The sequence below is a fragment of the Chelonia mydas genome, chromosome 8 (genome assembly GCF_015237465.2).
Source record: "Chelonia mydas isolate rCheMyd1 chromosome 8, rCheMyd1.pri.v2, whole genome shotgun sequence".
NCBI lineage: Eukaryota > Metazoa > Chordata > Testudines > Cheloniidae > Chelonia > Chelonia mydas.
In genome coordinates, this window is record NC_057854.1 from 18469354 (window position 1) to 18491486 (window position 22133).

The 22133-nt window shown below is 39.5% G+C and overlaps 1 protein-coding gene across 1 annotated transcript in view; it reads left to right on the plus strand.

The window, feature by feature from the left end:
- The window catches only part of LOC122461377, a 42697-nt gene extending 22687 nt beyond the window's left edge, over positions 1–20010 (plus strand). The window contains exons 11-21 of the mRNA XM_043520703.1: positions 4738–4881; positions 7052–7215; positions 7522–7631; positions 9508–9620; positions 10675–10881; positions 11791–11934; positions 14962–15125; positions 15494–15606; positions 16460–16581; positions 17733–17951; positions 19841–20010. Of these exons, the coding sequence (XP_043376638.1) occupies positions 4738–4881; positions 7052–7215; positions 7522–7631; positions 9508–9620; positions 10675–10881; positions 11791–11934; positions 14962–15125; positions 15494–15606; positions 16460–16581; positions 17733–17951; positions 19841–20010 (1670 nt within the window). The remainder of the gene's footprint in view (positions 1–4737; positions 4882–7051; positions 7216–7521; positions 7632–9507; positions 9621–10674; positions 10882–11790; positions 11935–14961; positions 15126–15493; positions 15607–16459; positions 16582–17732; positions 17952–19840) is intronic.
- Positions 20011–22133: the final 2123 nt, after the last annotated feature.

Sequence of the window (22133 nt, forward strand, 5' to 3'; positions counted from 1 at the left end):
ATTACAACACAGTATACAAAGTGTACAGTGCTCACTTTATATTATTTTTATTACAAATATTTGCACTGTAAATATAGCAAACAAAAGAAATAGTATTTTTCAGTTCACCTCATACAAGTACTGAAGTGCAGTCTCTTTAGCATGTAAGTGCAACTTACAAATGTATATTTTTTTTTGTTACATAGCTTCACTCAAAACCAAAACAATGTAAAACTTTAGAGCCTTCAAGTCCACTCAGTCCTACTTCTTGTTCAGACAATCGCTAAGACAAATACATTTGTTTATATTTATGGGAGATCATGCTGCTTGCTTCTTATTTACAGTGTCACCTGAAAGCGAGAACAGGCGTTCACATGGCACTTTTGAAACCGGCATTGCAAGGTATTTACGTGCCAGTTATGCTAAACATTCATATGCCCCTTCATGCTTTGGCTACCATTCTGGAGGACATACTTCCATGCTGCTGATGCTCGTTAAAAAATAATGCATTAATTAAACTTGTGACTGAACTCCTTGGTGAAGAATTGTATGTCTCCTACTCTGTTTTGCCTGCATTCTGCCATATATTTCATGTTATAGCAGTCTCGGATGATGATGACCCCGCATATGTTGCTTGTTTGAAGAACACTTTCGCTGCAGAATTGACAAAACACAAAGAAGGTACCAATGCGAGATTTCTAAAGATAGCTACATCACTTGACCCAAGGTTTTAGAATCTGATGTGCCTGAGAGGGACTAGGTGTGGAGCATGCTTTCTGAAGTCTTAAAAGAGCAACACTCCATTGTGGAAACTACAGAACCCAAACCACCAAAAACGAAAATCAACCTGTCTGCTGGTGGCAGCTGACTCAGATGATGAAAATGAACATGTCAGTTCACAGTGCCTTGGATGGTTATTGAGCAGAACCTGTTATCAGCATGGACACATGTCTTCTGGAACAGTGGTTTGAACCATTAAGGGACATATGAATCTTTAGTGCATCTGGCACCTAAATATCTTGCAACGCTGGCTACAACAGTGTCATGCGAATGCTTGTTCTCACTTTCAGGTGATATTGTAAATGAGCAGAGGGCAGTATTATCCAGGGTGGATTTGATTTAAATCAAATTGATTTAAATCACTGGTCAGGAAGTCTTGATTTAATCACGGATTTCTACATAGAAGTGCATTCTTGTTGGTTGTTTTAACCTTAATATATATTCTTCACAACTCAGCGATAGATGTAGGTTTCATTTTTAGAAGGTGCACACTGTACATTTTTAAAGTGATCTATTTTGAAAACTTTTCAGATTAGTTTTACAGCTATATCAGAAAATGAATGATTGATTATTTCATTTAACAAAAGGTAATTAAAGCATAGTTCACCCCCCAGTGACTTCATAAATATCTCCAGTTCAACAGGTTAATCATTAATATTTGGAGGATTTTCTTGCCATGCTGTATTAGGAGGAAAGCATCACCAGACAGACATTTAAATTGTTTTATTTAACTAAAACAACAACGTTATGTATTCTGGATTTTTTTCTTCAACAGCAAACATAGAATATTTTAACAAAACAAGCATATGAATTTTTGAATTTAAACGTTCAAGTTTTTAAAAATCAGGTTTGTTTTTTTAAAATTGTTTTTAACTAAAATAGTTAAATGAAATTTTTAAAAAAATTAAGTATACTATGTCAGCCAGGTCCACATGAGAAACTTAAAATATTGGCTTCTGCAGCTAACTCAGTCGTCTTCATCTTCCTGTTTGTTCATAATCTAGAAAAGAAAAACAAGCTTTCCTGCTTTTTCAGGTCCCAAATGATTTCTCAATTTTGGAATGAATTAGTCCAAAGGAAGAAAATATTGTTTCTACACTGGCAGAAGAAACTACTCCTGTTAAAAAGTGAGATTATCACTTCAGCAATCTCTGAATCCAAGTGCTTAAGTGACTTCCACAAGTACACTGGTGTGACTCTCTTTAAAACATCATCATCAAACATATACATCTTGAATGGCTCACCCTTAGCTCTGGAGTTTATTATAGCTGGCATTATGGAGGTATGGTTGCTGGATGTCCATGTCATAGCCAACTCCTCTTCTTCAGCAGTTAAGGTTTGACCCTGATACCAAGTTATTGAGAATATTTGCAAGAAAATTAGCTGGAGATAGTGCTTGTCCCATTTGTTTATTTTTTTTTTAATGCTTGTAACTTAACTCTGTCATTGCATAATTTCTCTTTTTAAGATCTCACTTAGTTCCTTCCAAATTTCAACAGCATCAGCAATAAAACAGGTATTTCCTGCATTTTGTTCAAGGCTACAGAAATAGGCTTCAGGGTCTCAGCATGTGTTCGACATTTCTCTTAAGCCCAATGGTGAGAACTTTGGCTGTGACAGGGCCATCTATTTTTTCACGATTTTGTTCACAAACTATCATCAGATTAGGCCAGTTCTTCAGACAGTGCTCAAAACAGTCCACTACTGAGTTCCATCGCACATCTTGTGGGAGATTTAGCTTGGTTCCTCCCAGTTTTTTCAGAGCAGCTGATGCAAGGTGGTGGTTACGGAAGTATTTTGCAATTTCAACATTAGCCTTTATTTCTGGAACACTGAAGTCTTTGGCTAGGAGGTGCATCAGATGAGCACTGGAACTGTATGTTATTAGCTTGGGACTCTCTTCACTCTCTTCTAAATAATGTCTTCTCATTTTGGATACATTTACAGCATTGTCTGTAACCAAGCTGCGGACTAGACATTTGCATTTTTTTCACAATTTGTTATAGCTTTTACTACTACTTCTTGTCAGTATTCTGCTCTGTGTGGCTTTCCTGATGTATCAATTGTTTCTGTAAGGAAGACATTCCCTTCTTCTGTTGTCACACAGGCACATATAACAGGATCATTGTGGACATTGCTCCACCCATCAAGACTCAGGTTAACAATTTTACCCTGTAGACCAGGGGTGGGCAAACTTTTTGTCAGGAGACCCGAGTTCTAGTCTCAGCTCTGCCACTGACTTCTGTGGGACCTTGGACAAGTGACACTCTCTCTGAGCCTCTGTTTACAACCCTATCCATTTTCTATCTTGTCTGTGTAGTTTGCAAGTTCTTCAGGGCAAGGACTAGGTTTGTACAGCAACTAAAATAATGGGAGGTGGATCTCAGCTATAGTTGTTTCTGGATGATGGAGTTTTTTTAATTTTTTTTTTGCTACAGGTGATATACTGTGGCTATGTGACATACATGAGTGACTGAAACACTATCATTGGCAGATAACTCTGAAACTATAGAAAATGATGGTGATCTTGAAGGTAGATAGTCATCAGAATCCTGTATGTTGAGGATGGATTCTCCTAAACAAAATAAGTCAATGCAGTTATTTAATTATTATTACCATACTGCTCATTTAGCATTACTCATTGCATTCATTGACACTCAGTACTACTTTAAAGGTGAAATTGTAAAAGGAAGATCTGCCTATTTCAGCTATTTATTTTTTATCACAACTGCATCTAAAATGATAGTATCATAGAGTAACAGCTATATTTTTTGCTCAAACATGAGAATTCAAGAATAGTCCAGAAGGAAGACAAGCATTCCTTAAGAAAAGTATGAAATAAAAAAGTTTTACCAACCTGAGGATCCTGCATGTTCAGACACGTTCCTTTCATCAACTTCAATGCAGCTTCCTCCTGAGAAGGAACACTTCTCATGATATTGTTTCATTCGGATAACCAGGCCTTGCATTTCTTTGTTACACTGTTTGAATTTTGCACGCATGACTGTCTTACCCACATGTAGAAGAACTTCATTAGAATATTCCCAAACTGGATCTCTTTTATGGCCTGCTGCCATTACAGGTTTTCCCTTCTCGTGAGAGAATGGTATGGTAGATCTCATATCAATAAAGGCTACACTCAGAAAGACCTCAAGACTTCTGGAATATGCAGCTCAAACAGTTACACTTTTGTTTCTACTGCCTGTCCCTCCCTTCTCACATTTATCTCCAGACTTGTTCTCCTTGTCCAGATCTATTCCACCCCCAACAATCTTCTATTCATTGAACTTTTTGAAACTTTGCACTTTTAGAGAGAGGTAAGGGATTGACTGACTCTGTGTACACAAATTTGCAAAGGGACAATAGGGTTGAAGTCTGTTATTTCTCACCTCTATATATTTATTTATTTAAAAACATTTTTGCTGTTAACAAGCTTGTTATCTCTGAAGACACAAATCCACAGTTTGAGAACTGCAAACTAACCATCTCCGATGGTATCTTCTAGACTGAGCACTGAGTCCCATTGGGTAGATAGAAAGATTAACCTAAATAACCTATACAGAAGCCCCTGGGTGCCTAATCCATGAACTATTGAAACTCATTTACAAAACTTTTCTTAAACATTACATGAATATATTGTCCCCTACTATAGAATTTATAATCCCTATTACATTATAGCTCAAAGATATCTCATCATGGATCTTAATTAAAACTATCTTTAGATAGGTTTTTTCCTCAAAAAGCAGTTTATAAAAAAATCAGATTTTTTTGTTTTTAAATCATTGATTTTTATCCACCCTGACTGCATCTCAGTAAATAACACTTCTGCTTAAGGGCCTGGTCCTGGAATTCCTTAGGAAGTAACAGTCTCGTTGAAATCAGGATCAGGTCTTTCATTAGTAATATTTTAGATAGCTTCTTAGCTGTATCACTTCTCCTCTACATTTAAGTCTGGTATGTTGATTGTTCTTCATACAGAATGTTCTTTGGGATACTATGGAGAAAACTGTGCAGGAGTTTGTCTGCAGTGTCCTGGAAACTTCAGATGCAATTCAGTAACTGGCAAATGCCCAGAAAAGTTAATGTGTGTGGACAAATTTAAAGGTGAAATTTGTGAATCAGGTACAGTAATGTTAACTAATTGGGTTTTTTTTTTAATTCACCTTTTCTGTCTAATATGTATAGTGCATACATAAAATTATATTACCTGTCCCAGGACATCCTGGATCTTAAATGTTTTAGTGTGACCTGCAGATGTAACAAAATGAATTATTCTTTGAATATACTGAGTTGGGCTAGCTTCACAAAAGGATTTAAGCACCTAACAGTCACTTTAGGCACCTAAATCCCAGAATCAGGCCCAGTTGGGTGTTCACAAAACCCCTGCTCAGCTCCACGACTACATTTTTGCAGTAAAAGTTTCCTAGGTGCCTATGTTTCTGCCTCCATGCATGGCAGCCCGACTCTAGGCATCCAGATGCCTTTCCCTCAGAACAATGCACGAACTGGAGGAAGATAGACATTCCTCTGCCTAACTTGCCTGCAGGGCCTGATCCAGTGAGTGTGCTCAGAGCTCACCTAGCAGATGTGCTATATCCTCTGTTTTACACCTAGGGAACTGAAGTTACAGGTAGAGCAAAGAATCATACCTAAGTTTCCCAGCTCCCAGGCTGGCACTCCAACCACTGTACCATCTTTTCTCTGTAGCCCAGATTTGGCTCATTGTAACTTCAGGGCATACATCAGCTACAGAATCAGTCCCTTCATAAGGGCCTGATCCAACTCTTATCAAGTCAAATGGAAAATTCCCATTGACTCCAGTGGGAGTTGGATCAAGTCTTAACTAAGGTAACTTGTTTTTCTTTACAGTAATTCTCAGTCATTAGGTTGTAGGACAGGGATCGGCAACCTTTGGCCCATGGCCCGCCAGGGTAGGCCCCATGATGGGCTGGGCCGGTTTGTTTACCTGCTGCGTCCGCAGGTTCAGCCGATTGCAGATCCCGCTGGCTGCGGTTCGCCGCTCCAGGCCAGTGGGGGCAGAGGGAAGCAGCACGAGCCGAGGTGTTATGCTTAAACAGAGGGATGGGCTGGCTGCTGCTTCCTGCAGCCCCTATTGGCCTGGAGCCACTGCCAGTGGGAGCTGCAATCGGCGGAACCTGCGGACGCGGTAGGTAAACAAACCGGCCTGGCCCGGCCCGCCAGGGGGCTTACCCTGGCGGGCTGCGGGCCAAAGGTTGCCAATTCCTGTTGCAGGATTTTCTTTACCCCAACAGTTTGTTCCTGTTCTGTTGCTTGCCCTTGATGGAGACTTGGGATATTTGGCTGTTTTGAGTGATTGTGTGTGTGCACATACGTGTGTGTGTGTGTATAGGTGTACATGTGTGTATTTGTTTTCTCTTTCTTATTCAGTATTACTTGTGCTGATTCTCATCTCCTCCCCTTTGTGTACCAGCAGTTACATTGTATAACAAATTTTGTCTCTGGAAAAATAGAGCCCTTCTCTGAGGCTATAACTTGTGCAGATTAAAAGCTGAAGTGCAGAGGTTTATTTAATTTGAACTTTTTTTCTTTATAAAAAGAAACCTAACAAATGATTCCACAGCACTGAAACTCAGAGAACAAATATGGGTCTTGTCTTGCTTCTGTTGAAGTCTATGGCAAACTGTTCAGGAGACTGTTTTTGATGTCATGGCTTCGATGTCTTCTGCTTTTATAGTGGAAACGCAGACGGGTCTTGGCAGGTAGGCCGAGGAGATATTTTCTTTCTAAAAATAAACATGGTCTCAATTTTTGGAACCATATTTTCGGTGGACTTCCTTAAGGGCACCTGAAAAACTTGCATGCCACCTGCTAATTTCCATGTACAGAATGAATGCACTTAAGCAGTTTGCAGATACAGGGAAAGAGTCTCACTGAAAATGTGACCCATACAGTTTCAAGTAGTTAGCAAATTTCTTTATGGAGGTGTAAAGTATTTTTAATATCTTTTGCAGATTGTGTGGCGGTGTTTATTTTATAGTAGTGCCTAGGATTTCCAGGCAAGGATCAGGACCCCACTGTCCCAGGCACTGTACGGACAAAGCTTTGCTATTCACCCGTTTAAAAGTGTGTACGCCTGTCTTCAGAAACCTGCACATACCCCTGTGGAACCTCACAGCACATTTTTTCAGCTAATGGCCCATCTAGCTGTGTCACTACTCGTGGTCTGTTGTCTGTTCATCCTAGATGATATGTTACCCGGGTTGATACATCTTTCTACATTCCCTTTGCCCTTAAACTTCTTTGTTTGCAGGACTCACCAGTTTAAAGTGCCCTCAAGACCCCACGTGGTGGTATTGGAATGGAAACTGTTATTACCTAGAAAGGAAAGAGACTATGCGGTGGGAGCAGGCTCTGGCTCTGTGTGCATTGTATAAGCATGCTAGTCTTCTCCAAATAGATAGTGCAGAAGAAAAGGTATTTTTGAAAAGGGAAGGAGTTATTTTCATTCCAAAGAAAATCTGTAGTTTGAAGGTCTTAAATTAATTTTGTATTGTCTTTTCAATCTTGAAAGTTAAATTTCTCTCTGGGTACTCTGTCGGACTCCTCTCTTTGGGGAATGCTTTATTTCAATGTAGTTCTAAGGCAGCAGAGCCAACTCTTCTTCCTCTTTGTTTATCAAATGGGGCTTTTCACTGACTTCCTGGCAGGATTTGAGGGACAGTTGGATGAGAAGAGCCTTGTGGGAGTTTTAGCAACAGCAGAAAATTGTTACTGTTTCAGATGTGGGTGGCTTCCATGCTGGAGGGTGGCACCTGGATTGGTTTGTCAAAGCAGCAGTCTGGTGCCTGGCAGTGGACTAGCGGACATGGTGCTAATCTTGCACTCAGCTGGTAAGGAGTTACCACCTTAATTATGAAAACCTAGCAGTCAAGGAGCTGGGGAATGGGTTGACTTTATATGCTTGGCTGTTTCATGTACTCAACTGATCTTCCATAGTCTGAGGTGCTTCCCCAGCTAACTCTCCCCTCCAACCCCCCCCCCCCCCCCCGGAATCACGGCTATAGCCTGCTGGAGCAAAGTATTTGAGTCTTGTTTTAATTTTAACCATAGTTGCTGTCATGTTCTCTGTACATTAGCATTAGCTGCAGATGCTAGAGCTGACAGTTGTCTAGTAGATTTGGTAGGCATAAAAATTTCTGTTAAGCAGGAAAATGGAAGACATTGAGATGTGCTTTTATAATTATTAGTGTAAAAATAATCTTCACGAACAAAGGGGTATATAACACCTGGTTGGAACAACTTTATGAAGCAGTACAAATAAAGTGGTGGATAGACTCCTGAGTCCCTTTGTGAATCTCACCCTTAATCCTTCTCTGTGCTGGAGACGTGCCGTAACTGTTGCCATCGGTGCCCAGCCTGTAGCATAGCTGCTTCACTGCAGATTCCTAGCGTAACATTGGTAAAGAGTCATGATTTACACTATTGCAGCTTATCCTGATTTCAAGCAGGGATATCCTCCACAAGTGCAAACAGCAGCTTTGCGGATCTATGCCAGGGGGAGGTGTGTGTTCAGTTACACTGATTGCTGGCCATTGGGGCAGATCCACATTGGAGACACGGTCTTATATTGCTAAACAGTCAGGCTTCCGAGTGATCACTGATAGACTGCCCATGAAATTCAGGCCTCTTTATCTCGAAGGATGTTGGCTCCACCATCTAACAGTTCCTTTACTGTGGGAGCATGAAAAAGGGACAGAAATTAAGATTAGTCCCAAAACTAGCAGAAATATTAAAGCTGCAGATGTATTCTTGATGGCTTTGTTGTGTAGCTTTCCTATCTGCATTTTCTGTCTTCCAGATCCATTAGAGATAAGTCTTCAAGTCACTTTAGGTGGACAAAGTTTTAAATATCATGTGTACATCCTCAGGTCTTTGATTTGCTTCCCAAACCATGCATTTTAGATTCTGTAGGTGTTCTGAGGATTAACTCTTCTTAAATTCCTTTAATTCTTTAATTATTGTGAAGAAACTCTCATCTTATTCTCACGTTTCTGTTCTATTTGTCAAAGATTAATGAACTTTAAATCTACTAATGCAAAGTATTAGGTACCGGCATTTTTTAAATCAAGTTTTCTAAAAGATATATTGTAGGAATTATTTTGTGGATGTTCTATGTCCTGTGTGTTACAGGAGGTCAGACAAGATGATCATAATGGTTCCTTCTGGCCTTCGAATCACTGAATTTGCATGTGTGCATTTGGCAGTTTCAATAAGAAACCTTCTGGCATTAAATACAAAAATAGCAGAAAATGCATTTGCACTCCATAGATGCAAAGAATTTTAATCACACTCTTGAAGAAAGCACCTGAAATCAACATGGGAATTATTGAAATGATACAATAACATTTTGTATTTGAATGTGGATAGATGTGATTTCAGCATGAGTGTTTCTTTTCCTTTTGGATAGATTGACTCAGTTGAATGCTTGACCTACTTAAGATCATATTGTTGCCATTATTTCTGTTGTATGTAGCAAATAGGTATTAATGGGTTTATTGGGATTTTTTTTTTGGAGTAGTTACATTTTTCAGTAATTTTGAAAAGAGCCGATATCACAAAGAGGAGAGAGGGTATTTATATTCTGATAACTTCTTGTTTCATAATAAAAGAACAATTTACTGGGGGGCATATTGTGTGTTTCTGATTGTACAGCAGGGCTAATGATTGCTTTAGTAATCACCTATGCTTCCTTATTTTTGTAAACAGGCTTTCAGACATTAAAAGGGGTCAAAGTGGATGCGCTCAGATGAAGAAAGGAGGAGAACTTATGGCTACTAGTTGCTCCACACACCTCCTCTGGGTGTGTGAAAAACAAGCAGGTGGTGATCTAAAGAACCAGTAGTCGTGTCTACAGCTAATTGTGTAGGATCTTATAAGATGCTTTTCACGATGTGTCTGGTTGTATGTTGCTGCATACGTACTGTGCCTGGGGAATGCAGATTCCAGAGCTAGCTAACTCTGTGTGCCAAGTATTCAGGTGGTGTAAATGGGTTTATCTTATTGATTTAAATGGAACTGTGCTGATTTCACAGCAGCTGAGAATCTGCCCCTAATCTCCACAATGTAATTTAAAATTAGGAATTGCTGTGCAAGAACAATTTAGAAAAAAATGTATCAACAAGATACTTTCGAAACTAATTCATGATATGCGAAAAAACGATCATGAGATGTGTCTTATTGACAAACCTCAAATAGTGAAATTGAATTACTGTATTACATGCCATGGTATCTTTTGATAAATCATGTGGTGGTTTGTTTGACTTTATACGTGGTAACTATTGAATAAAATGAAGCTATTGTGTGAAATTCCTTCTGTGTCTCCAGATGGACTGTATAAAATACTACTACTTAAATTTGTGCTGCTAGAGAAGTTCAGCCCCCCCCCAAAATATTTTAGTCTAAATGAAACATAGATTCTCCCTGCAGATCAAGCTTTCTGGGTTCAGACAACAAAACAGTTAATAAAAAGTAAGGGTCTAAAATAATTCTGTACAACATGGTGTGCATCAGAAATCGGTGCATTAACCAGGAAAAAACCAGGGCTGAATGGATCCTTCATTGCAGCCTGCACTTATTAAAATACTTAATGAGTAGTCATTAAGGCCCCAATTCAGGAAAGCACTTAAGCATGTACCTAACTCCATCACTGTGCAGGACAACACTTGTGTACTTTAGTCCTGCAAGTGAATAAGTGCTGTCCTGAATAGGGATGCTTTTGTGAAGCATGGCGTAGTTGCTCTAGAAACTTTAGTCCTTCAGCTAGTGTAATTGCCATGGATAAGGGAGCTGCGGGCCAAGCTAGTCTGACTTTAGTGTCTCTGTGATTCATGCTGTGTGTTCTTGTCAACCTTACAACCTTCTTTTCACTTGCAGACCTTGATATTTTCCTTGAGTATCCTGGAAGAATACTGCTTTCTTTGGTGACAATGGCTCAGTACAGTACCCTAACTGAAGCAAAAATGTATTGCACGATGAAAGCTCATTGTACAGGAATAAGTAGTTGGGGATCCAAATTTTTTCTTGTCTCAGGAAGTGAAATGGTGTCAGCTCCCCAGAGATGTATAGTTTACTTGAAAACAAGTAAGGATCCATCTTTTCTCTTTACTAATTACTTTAAAAAATATATAGATAAGATTTAAAAAAAACTTTTTTTTGTTTTTACCTTTGTTTTTATCGTATGATAAAAGAATCAGCAAAAGTAAAGATTCAGACTCTTGTTAAGTAGGAGATTGTCATAGGGCAGGGGTTCTTGGTAGTACAAGCTATTAGATAATGGAGAGAGTCCAGGCAACATTGCTGCAGTTATTCAAGAATGGGTTAGTTAATACATTTCATGGAAGTGGTATAGGTGGCAGTCTCTGGAAATGCAGAAAATCCTACCTGATGACTCAAATGATCTCTTCCTGGTCCTGCTATTTATGGTTCTTTGGTTCATTTATTAGGCACTGTTTAAGAACTGTGGTTCTCAAACTTGGGTTAGGCTCCTAAATTCATATTTGGACTAATAATTTGTCTTATCTTCTCCAGTCCTGTGATTCATAGGTTCTGTGCACTCTTGGTTTCAACATAGCTTATCAGCTTGGAAATCTAGATTCCACTTGTAACAGGAGCTTACAACCATATTTGGAAATTTTAATTTATAAAAGTTATAGCTATACTTTTGGCCTTTGTATAAGTCTCTTGTTAGAGTTTTTTTTCTTAGATGTTGTATAGCTGACTACTTTTCTTGCCTCAACAGATGATGGAGACTGTAGGGATGACATGAGCTTGTGCTGAGTCACATATCTGTTACGTTTTAAAGTATTTATTCCAAGATAACATCTGATTTGAACCCAAATGCTGATAGCTGTTTCTCCAGCCCAATTCTGCTCTCTCATCTGGTTCTCAATTTTGGTAGTGGAGATTGGAAAAAAATGAACGAGAAAGGAAACAGTTGGATGTAATATGTCTGATAGTCTTGGAAATTTGCTATGTGTTTCCCTTATCTAGGCTGTGTTTCTGGTCAGTATGGATCTGGATGCAGGAAAGCCTGCCCCCGCTGCACTAGCATCCTGCCTTGTAACAGTTTGACTGGATTCTGTGATGAGAAAACCACGTGTCTGTTACCATTCACTGTAGCAAGCTGTGTGGCAAGTAAGTACTAAAAGGGGACACCTCAGAACACCCAGTTTTCTATACTTTGCCTGGGTTTTAATCCACATAAAAATGAGCTGGCTAGGGTTAGGAGGGATGTTGACAAGAAATGATGTCCCATCTCTTTCATTTTACACGTCAGTCATTGAAACTAGATAGATGGGGTGCTCGGTCCCTCTTGTGTGGACTGGTGCCAAGGACTGTGGCCCATGAAAGCCCTAGAATGCAAACTATCTTTCTCTTCGGTGCTTGTGTCCTCTCCCTGCCCTTGAGCTCCTGCAGACCAATACAAGTTTGAAATCTGTCTGGTTTAGGAAAGATGCCGGACTGATTATATTGGATCCTTAAATCTTCTGATAAGCCCCAGAAAAGGTGGAGCAGCAGTGCAAACCTCCCTTTCTGTTGTGCTAACAGTAAGGCTGAGCACCACTCTTCATGCCAGTTCAGTTCGTGGCTTCTCTGAAACTACCAAGAAGGAGTACTTGTGGCACCTTAGAGACTAACCAGTTTATTTGAGCATAAGCTTTCGTGAGCTACGGCTCACTTCATTGGATGCATCCGATGAAGTGAGCTGTAGCTCACGAAAGCTTATGCTCAAATAAATTGGTTAGTCTCTAAGGTGCCACAAGTACTTCTTTTCTTTTTGTGAATACAGACTAACACGGCTGTCACTCTGAAACCTACCAAGAAGGGTTCAACTTGAGGCCAAGTGTACCAGTGGGTGGTTTTACTTGTTGGCCCAGATTCTCTCCCTACATCATTTCTTTTGTCCTTCCAGAATGGTGCTATGAGTATAGAATATGGCCCTGTTTCCCCCAGCATGGCGGGGAGGGGAGTCCTCAACGGGTGTACAGCTGGCACATCCAACTTCTGTGCCACCCTCCCTTACAGTCCCCAGTGCAAGGGAGGAGGAGGATGTGTGCCTGGAACTCCAACTGGCAGACAGTCCCTTAGGGACTCTTGCTACCTAGCGGAAGTTTGAGTAGCCCTTACGCGACTCTGATTGTGGCTAATCAGAGACTCACAGAAATGTAGGGCTGGAAGGGACCTCGAGAAGTCCACCCCCTTGCACTGAGGCCAGACCAAGTAAACCTAGATTATCTCTGACAGGTGTTTGTCCAACCGATGCTAAAAATCTCCAGTGATAGGGCTTCTACAGCCTCCCTTGGAAGTCTATTCCAAAGCTTAACTACTCTTATAATTAGAAAGATTTTCCTTTATTTCCTGGGCCTTTTTTTTTAATGATCATATAAATGCATATGTGTGTGATACATGCTTCTGCCTTCACCCAAAAACTCACAAGTCTGAATATTAAGATTTATTATTATTTAGCTTGCAGTAGTGTGTATGTAGAGAAAGACAGTCCCAGCCTTGAGAAGCTTATGTTCTTAAAAACAAAGGATCAGAGAAAGGGATATAACATAAAAAGACAGTGTTCAGAGTGATGACTAAGATTAATGTTGTGCTGACTGGTGTATATGTAATTGCTGTAGGCCTAAGAAAATCATATAGAGGAACCATATGGAAGAATGCTTTCCCTTTGGGTCAGCACTTCTTAAAAATGCACTGCTTATAGCAAAATGTCTGTGTGGACATTAAAAACCAGAAATAACTATGGATTATTGCACCTGCATTACAGTAGTATTACAAAGCACATAGAAGCCCAAGAATAATAGGCTACATAATAAGGGTTATTTAAACCATGATCTTGTAGGTCAGAGCTGTGGGAGGAACTGCCTGATTTTCCTTTAAGAAGCAAATTAATCATAATTTGCATCCCTTTAACACCTCTTCATTCCAAAGAATAAAGTACTAACCAATATGGTGGAGTCCGAATATAATGGTATTTGGTGCTGCAGGCAGAAAGATAGGACCTGATTCTCCTCTCAAATACAGGTAACTGCATTGAAGCCACTGGGATTACATCAGTGTAAAACTGACCCGAGAAGAGTACCATGGAGTCTTAGCGTTTCATAAATGCTGCAGAATATGTATAGCTTCATGGCAATGCTGCCACTTTTGGAGTGGCAGGAAGCAGCTGAGCTGACATTTGGCACAGGGCACACTGTTTAAGAGTAATAAGAAGGGAAATTTTGGCTAACTACATGAGGGCAAACTTCAATTTGAAATTGCTATGGGGTCTCTCCTGTATATTGTAGAGATTACAGATTGCATCACTGGACACACAGGTGACTAATTTGCTGATGCAATAACAAATCGCACACTCAAGCACTCATCCTGCAAACACAAGGACATGAGAAACTTTCCAGGATCAGGGCCTTATTGTAGGTGCTAAATTGTACAGACATGTGTCTATTCATCCGGTTCGTGCACATAAATATAATTGTGCACAGAAATGTAGGTAAACCAATTGTTCGTGTTCCACTACATGCATCTGACGAAGTGGGTATTCGCATACAAAAACTTATGCTCCAATACATCTGTTAGTCTATAAGGTGCCACAAAACTCTTTGCCAATTGTTCCTGTGGCTCTCTGGTCTACTCTCTTTCCATGCACTGCAAACAGCTTAATTAAAGCCTCTTCAGGGAGCTGAAAGAGAAGTATCTTGATAGACCTATTGATGAGGATCCAGGAAAATTTACTGTATCACATCCAATTTTTTTAAAAAAATCATACAATCTCAGGAGGCTGAGGAACATATGTATTTTCCCTCATGCCTTAACTTCTAAATTTTCAAAGTGGTTCCCAGGGATCTCATTGTGCAGCCTCTGTTAAATTCAAAGGGAGTCGTGCGGAGGATGAATTATTCTCACACACACATCCTCCTCACCATGCAAAATGCCAGTGCAAGGCCTATACATCACCTAACTCACATCACTGTAATAGGGGATAAGTAGGAGAATGGTGCATAGGCCCTATGCCAGCCTTCTTTGCAGAGAGGAATTTACCGTCAGAATGAATTGTTGGCAGTTTTGTGAACGCAAAGAATGTGACTATTTTAATGCCCGTCATGTTGTTTTTGACGTAACAGAGATCAATGCTGTGGCTTTTTTTTCTTTTTAAAGCCACAGTCAGTCTACAGTGTCCAGATGAGGCTGGGTGGCGCTACTGGAACAGGTACTGTTACTATATCTCAGATGCTAAAACGAAACCGTGGAAGGATGCCAATTCCACCTGCAGTCGATACAGAGGTGCTGAACTGGTTTGGTTTGAAAGCCAGGAAGAACTGGTACAGTTATTAATGTCACCGCTTTTCTTCTCTTAATGGGTTTTTGGCCTAGGCTGGCAGAACTTCGGGAAGGGTGACACCGCTCAGGTGTTATGGCACGTGCTGAACATCTGGAAGTTCCATTGACGTTTATGTGGAGCCGTAGGCGCCACAGGAAGGTTTTTGGATCAGAAGTGTTTGCTGTATCAAGCATCCAAGGAATTGGCTTGATCTCAGTGGACTTTTTCTGGCATGAAACGTCAGCAGATTTGGACTCAGATAATATGGTTTTCTTCTCTTTTAATAATAATTGTCCTGTTTCATTTTGATAAAAACAGTAAAACCACAGACACTTTTTCCTTTTTGTTTCTGAAAACTTTTGTATACAGAGTTGGATTAAATCATCTCTGAATGGACCCACATGGACAGGGTTGCAAGATATAAACAAAGATGGCACCTGGGCCTGGGCACATGGAGATAATGCATCTAGTGTATTGGAATGGTCTGTATATCAAGCAATCTATATGCATCTATCATAGCGTGGTTGTGATCTGAAACCACATCAAAACAATAATGAGATCCAAAAAAAATCAATTTTATTAGCTTAGACATATTGTTAATGTCCAGATATTTAGGTAAGATCCATCTAGTCATTCTACTCTGTGTGGGAAAATATTCATAGGCTATTTTATAGACTATTTATATATAAAATATAGAGAGAATATACCTGTACACTGTGTATAGAATATAGTATTTGTAGAATATTTTACACAGTCCCCTTAGGAAACCAAATTCAGTTCTCTCTCACTTCAGCATAAACTGACTTGAATGGAGTAATTCCAAATTTACATTGATGAAGGGCAGACGCTGACTCAGGTCTTTAGCTAGTATTTCTCTGATTACACCCATTGACGTTAATTCTTTAACCTTTCTTTGTGGCTATTCCATTGTCTTACATTATAAAATGTTTCTTCCTCTTTATAGTTTTTAATTAAAAAAACCACAGCCCTCTCAGTTTACTGGATTTTCAGCATATTGACGCTTACATGGATGTCATGCTCTGTAGTAAAGTAGACTTAAATTTTCTGAAATCAAGTTCTGGTTTAAATTGTAGTGACTCCATTGGCTGCGAATAAGAATTCCCCTCTCTTATTGCCATGCTTTTTGTTAATCCCTCGCAGGCACTTGCAGACAATCACCACATTAGCTTTTAGTCATGTTTCCACCTTTTCTATACCTTCTATCATTGGCATTGTCCCACCCGGGGTGGTTCCATTTACTGACATTTTTAAGTTAGATGCTCGTTAGCCGCAAAAGTAACAGTCCCCCTGAGTTATTTTTATTTTCCACAACAGGCTAAGTTTCAGAAAGAGAAGCAGTTGGCTGAGATGTGTTGAAATGTCAGTTGGCGAACATATCATTGCAGCAGGCTGTAGGAGAGCCAAGGAATGGGTGTGCAAGAAGCCAGCAGAACCAGGTTTGGAATCTGATTTATATTCACTTACTGTGGGATATTCACCTCATTGCAGGTGGCCAGCATAGAGGATTTCAGTAGGCGTTAAATGGTGCCTACGTCTTGGGCTGGCTATCTGCACCCGGGTGAATTTCACCCTTACTGGTGTAAAATTTTGAATAATAAAGATTAGTTTTCCCTATGAGATTGAAGGCATTTTATTTCCCAAAGGGCTTTTGTAGCAGCATTGGGCAATGAAAAAAAAGCACCCATTACAACAAAGTATTTCAAAGAATTCTCACTCAAATTCATTCAAGACTGTCCAGTAGTGAACTTCCGTTTTGGCGTCAAAGGCCATCAAAAGTTTCAGGACACAGTTTTAAAAGTATAGGCTCAGAGGGAGAGATGACATGTTACATGTGAATATTCATGAATATGGGTGAATACATACAGATTGTCCTCTGATATTTTGAGACACCTGACGTTACATAGAAAAGATGTTCAAAATACTGTGTGGAGCTTCAGACAAATGACTGCCATTGACTTATATATGCTGGCTATGAAGAAATGCAGAGAAGTACGTCGTTTTATTGTCAGACTATTTGTAGTAAAAGATTTTTTATTACTGTTCAGATCAATTTTGCATCATTTCTGTTGAATTAATCATCTTGCAGTACTCCACTAGTAATGACATTAGCCATTTCATTAATAACTTAGAAGGTGACTGGAGTAAATGTAGAAATATACAAAGTAATACATTCGCGTATACACACACACACATGCATATATTCAGCATAGTTTCCAGCAGTAAGTGTCCATGTAACCACTATGGAAGTTTTTCAGGGTTGGTGTTAGTTTTCTTTTTTAGCTTGTGATTTTGAACACCAACCCTGAAAAACTTCCATAGTGGTTACATGGACACTTACTGCTGGAAACTATGCTGAATATATGCATGTGTGTGTGTGTATACGCGAATGTATTACTTTGTATATTTCTACATTTACTCCAGTCACCTTCTAAGTTATTAATGAAATGGCTAATGTCATTACTAGTGGAGTACCGCAAGATGATTAATGTGTATATATAATGTATGTTAATCACTAATGAGGAGTTAATGTCTTGTACTATAGCACTGTTTTGCTAAATCAATGAAAACCTTTTTTCCCCCCTTCCAGATCTTGATTTGTTCATAAGCATCTGGGATGCAGTGATGATCTTGCCAACTCCAGCAGCATCAGCTAAATACACTAACCACACATTGGCCAGACAAATCTGTGTAATGCAGAGGTCCAGATGCATTGGCTACGTGTTATGGCAAGACAGTTATTTCCTAATACATGACTCTAATTTAGTTATCAGTGGATTTCCACAAAGCGCAACATACTTAAAATCAGGTAGTGTCCATTATTTAGAGGTACCTTTTCAGGAGATGTTAGAATGGGTACAGAGTATCAATAAACTTTGTCCCTAATAAAATATTACAGCTTCCAATAGAGGTTTTCACTATGAAGCTTATGTGGATATTCTGCTCTGTAATAAGTGGATTTAGATTTCTGAAATCCTATTTTGTCTTAAATTCGTGACCCCTAGCTAGAAATTCTAAGCATTTCACATAGGTTAGACCTGAGAAACAATTATTCAGCATGGTTTCCAGCAATTAGTGTCCATGTAACCATTATGGAGGTTTTTCAGGATTTTAATTTCTTTCTAAGCTTGTGATTTTGGATACTACGGACCATCTTGTGAAAAGAAATGCCCAGACTGCTACTGGGACAAGCCATGCACTAGCATATCCGGAAAGTGTGAGGACACTACAGTTTGTGCTGAGCCAGAGGATGTAGGTGTCTGTAATTTAGGTAAAGCCTTTTTAAAAAAAAAGTCAGATCTGTCTGAATCTGGGAATTGAAAGTTGAGAATTCCTTCAGCCAAGGAAAAAGTATTTAAAAACAAAAGCACCCTCCCCCCAGAACACTGTGGTGGAATCCAACAAATGTGCACTGCTTTTTCATTTTTATGGCATATGATTCTTACATGCAGCCAAAAAATGTTACCCTGTTCTGTAGTGCTTTCTAATTCTACAGCAAAGCTCCATCAGTACACAAAAGGCCAGATTCTGTTCTTGCCTTCTCCAGTCTAATGTCTAGTAACTCCTTTAAAGTCACTGTAATTAGTCCAGATTGACATTAGTATAACAGAGAATTAAATTTGTATGATTTACTCCCTTTACAAGCCTGTTCACTTTACTGAGATTACACAGTGCTGCATATCATTTTCTCCTGCAGAGAGATTTGCAAAACTCAGAAGGGAGATGGCACTTCCCACTTGTGCTGTCTGCAGAATAAAATGTTTATACTGCGCTACATATGTACTGCAAGAATGTGTCGTTAATGTCTTGGGGGAAAACATTAAAAATTGAATATGCAAAACCAAAGGGATGCTCTTAAGACTGGTAAACCTGACATGGATATGGGAATTCCTAGGCTCCCTCCTTTGCTCTTCACTGTGTCTGTGACACTTTATTTTTTTGTTGGACAGTTAAGGTGCTGAGATTCACATTCACATACCTTGTCTGCTCATAAGAATGTTGCTCATTTTAATTCATATATATAAATATGTATCTATATATCTCCCAGGTGCCTTGCCTGCACCTCTGGGTATAGAGAGTGGAGAGGTAGTGTGATGTGAAGTTCTGGGGCCTTGTTGATTTTTTGTTTTGCTTTACGAAGTGTACAATATTGTTGCCATCCTCTGGGGTGAAATTCACCCCTGTGCAGAGGGCTAGCCCAAGGCGATTGCACCATGAAAGTCCCACCCCTATTCTCAAACTCAGGCATAAGTGAGACTTATCTGATGCAGTGACTTAGAGCTGGCTCTGCACAGGAGTGAATTTTGCCTTTGGGCAGCAGAGAATACCACATTTTCAGCAGGCCTCCAATAAGGCCAAGTGTGTTGCCAAATCTATTTGCATACTCACTAAAGTGGCATTTGCATGTGCACCTACTCAATTTGCACAAGCAAATGGATATTTTTGTGCATAAATATGGAAATAGCTGCCATATGGAGGAAACTAACTGAAAGTGTTCCCCGAAGAAGTAAAACATTTGTCAGTCCCCCTCTTCATTCTAAAAGTGCTCCTGCCGCAAAATGTAAAAAAGCTGGTAGAACAGAAACAGTTATGTGGTGAGGGGGGCATGAGAAGCTAAATTTCACAGGAAACAACTTTTTAATTGGAAAAAGAAAGCTGTTATATCGTATTTTTCTCTTTTTTTCCCAATGATGTCAGGCAAGTACAGCTTGAAATGTCCTCTTGGGCTTGGCTGGTGGTACTGGAATGGACGTTGTTACTTTATAGAAAGGAATAGAACTCTGAGTTGGATGGAAGCCAGGCTGTTTTGCAGCCATTTTAAAAGAACAAGTCTGTTGCAGCTGGAATTGTTGGCTGAAAAGGTTTGATGTTATAAAGACTATGAATGGTTTGTCTCCTTCTCCCTGACTTTTTTGTTTACATGTTTGTGGTTAATACAATGGGGTCTAACTGGAATTTAATCATAGAATTTAATCCTTGAGAGGTCATTTGGTCCAGCTCCGCTGAGACAGGGCCAAGTATACATACACCATCCCTGACAGATGTTTGTCTTAATTCGTTCTTAAAAATCTCCAGTGATAGGCTTCCACAACTTCCCTGGGAAGCCTATTCCAGAGTTTAACTACATTTATAGTTAAAGATTTTTCCTAATATCTAACCTAAGTCTGTGTTGTTGCAGATTAAGCCCATTACATCTTGTCCTACCGTCAGTGAAAATGGAGAATGACTGATCACCATCCTCTTTATAATAGTCCTTAACATACTTGAAGACTGTTAAGATTGTGCCTCAGTCTTCTTTTTGCAAGACTAAACATGCCCAGTTTCTTAAACGTTTCCTCATAGGTCAGGTTTTGTAAACCTTTTATAGCTTTTGTTGCTTTCTCCATTTGTCCACATCCTTCTTAGTGTGGCACCCAAAACTGTACACAACAGAAAGTGATATGGTGACAGGGTTAACGACTTACCACCTGTGATTCGGACAATATTAAATTATAGGAAGGACATAAACTGCTGGTAAAATACACAACGTTTTATTTGTCAGTTTCTAGTGCAGTATGTATTGTTACTTTACAGGGCTGGCTACAAAAGATGATAAAACAGCCAGCATGGATAGGAATGAAATGGGAAACATCGACATCTGAGTGGCAGTGGGCAGATGGATCAAGAGTAAACACAGCTCTGAACTGGTAGCCTTTCCTAAGTTGATCTTTTTTTATGAATGAAGATGAGTACAGAGTTCGTAGGTTATTCGCTTTCTTGCTCTGTTACTTGTCATTAACAAGTTTGAATGATTGACTCATTCTGTTGTTTATATCATGCTAAATTAAATAGTTTTTATGTCATGGCCTTAAAAAAAATAGACAATTCCCTCCAAGTGTTAATGTATTTGTTTTTCTTTTGAACATTTGGATTAATAAACACACTTATTTTAGGAATTTAAATACTTCAGTGATCATATCCTGTGTACGTACAATTAAAAGTATTATAGTGTGGACACGTTAAATGCATTTAGATAAGTCCCTGATGCTGTTTTGTCCACAGTGTAGTGTAATGGCTTTTTTAAACTATAGCTATGTGCTTTCATCTTCCTTCGATGTACTCTGCATGAAGATAGTGGTGCAGGTGATCATGGGCCCAGATTATAGCTGAGTGTGTGAGTTAGGAGCCATGACATTTGGCTTGTGGAAGAATCCAGGGTTTGGAGCATAACTCTCTAACTCTCGAAAATCCAAGGAGGGCACAGAATCAGCTGTTCAGAGGCCTCGTGCCTCTGGTCTGCACTGGTTCCCATGAGAGCAGGGCTGTCCATTTGGTACCTGTCCCCTGCACCTGGGACACTGCTTTACAACTTTGGGAAAGATTTGTAAAGGTATTTAGGTGTCTGACTTTCATTGATTTCCATGGGAGTTAGGTGCCCAAATACCTTTAGAAATATTCCCCTTTGTCTAGAATAGGATTTAAAGGTGTGGTGTCAGAAGGTATAAACCAACATGTTCTAGAAGCCTGGTGTGGACTTTAATACATGCTGGACTTCATCTCACCCAGCTTAGTGTACATTAAAGTCTACACTGTCTTGAGCACACTGGGCATTGAGAACTTGTTAGGTAAGACCTTCTAACACCATATCTTTTAGTACTAGATCTAGAAAAAGACAAAATGGATTTCCTAAGAGATAGGGGCTTCCCAGGAAAGTTAATATTGCCAGTGCCCTTTGCCACTATTCACTTTCCTCTTCTGTTTCTGCTGGGTGCAGGGGGGGTGATATGTTCTTCCCATCCCCTTCCCAAACTCTGAAATTTAACTTTGTCACGTTGCATGTGTGGTATTTTCTGTTTCTTTTTCTGGCAAACAGCGTAGTACTATGTGTCTATATAACTTTTTTGCATTGTAAATTGTACTGTACAGCATCAATTGTACAAATTTTGTTTATCTACTACATGGGAAGCCTTACTCTTTGCTCTTGAAGTCTTAACCTTTGTGGGGTTTGTTC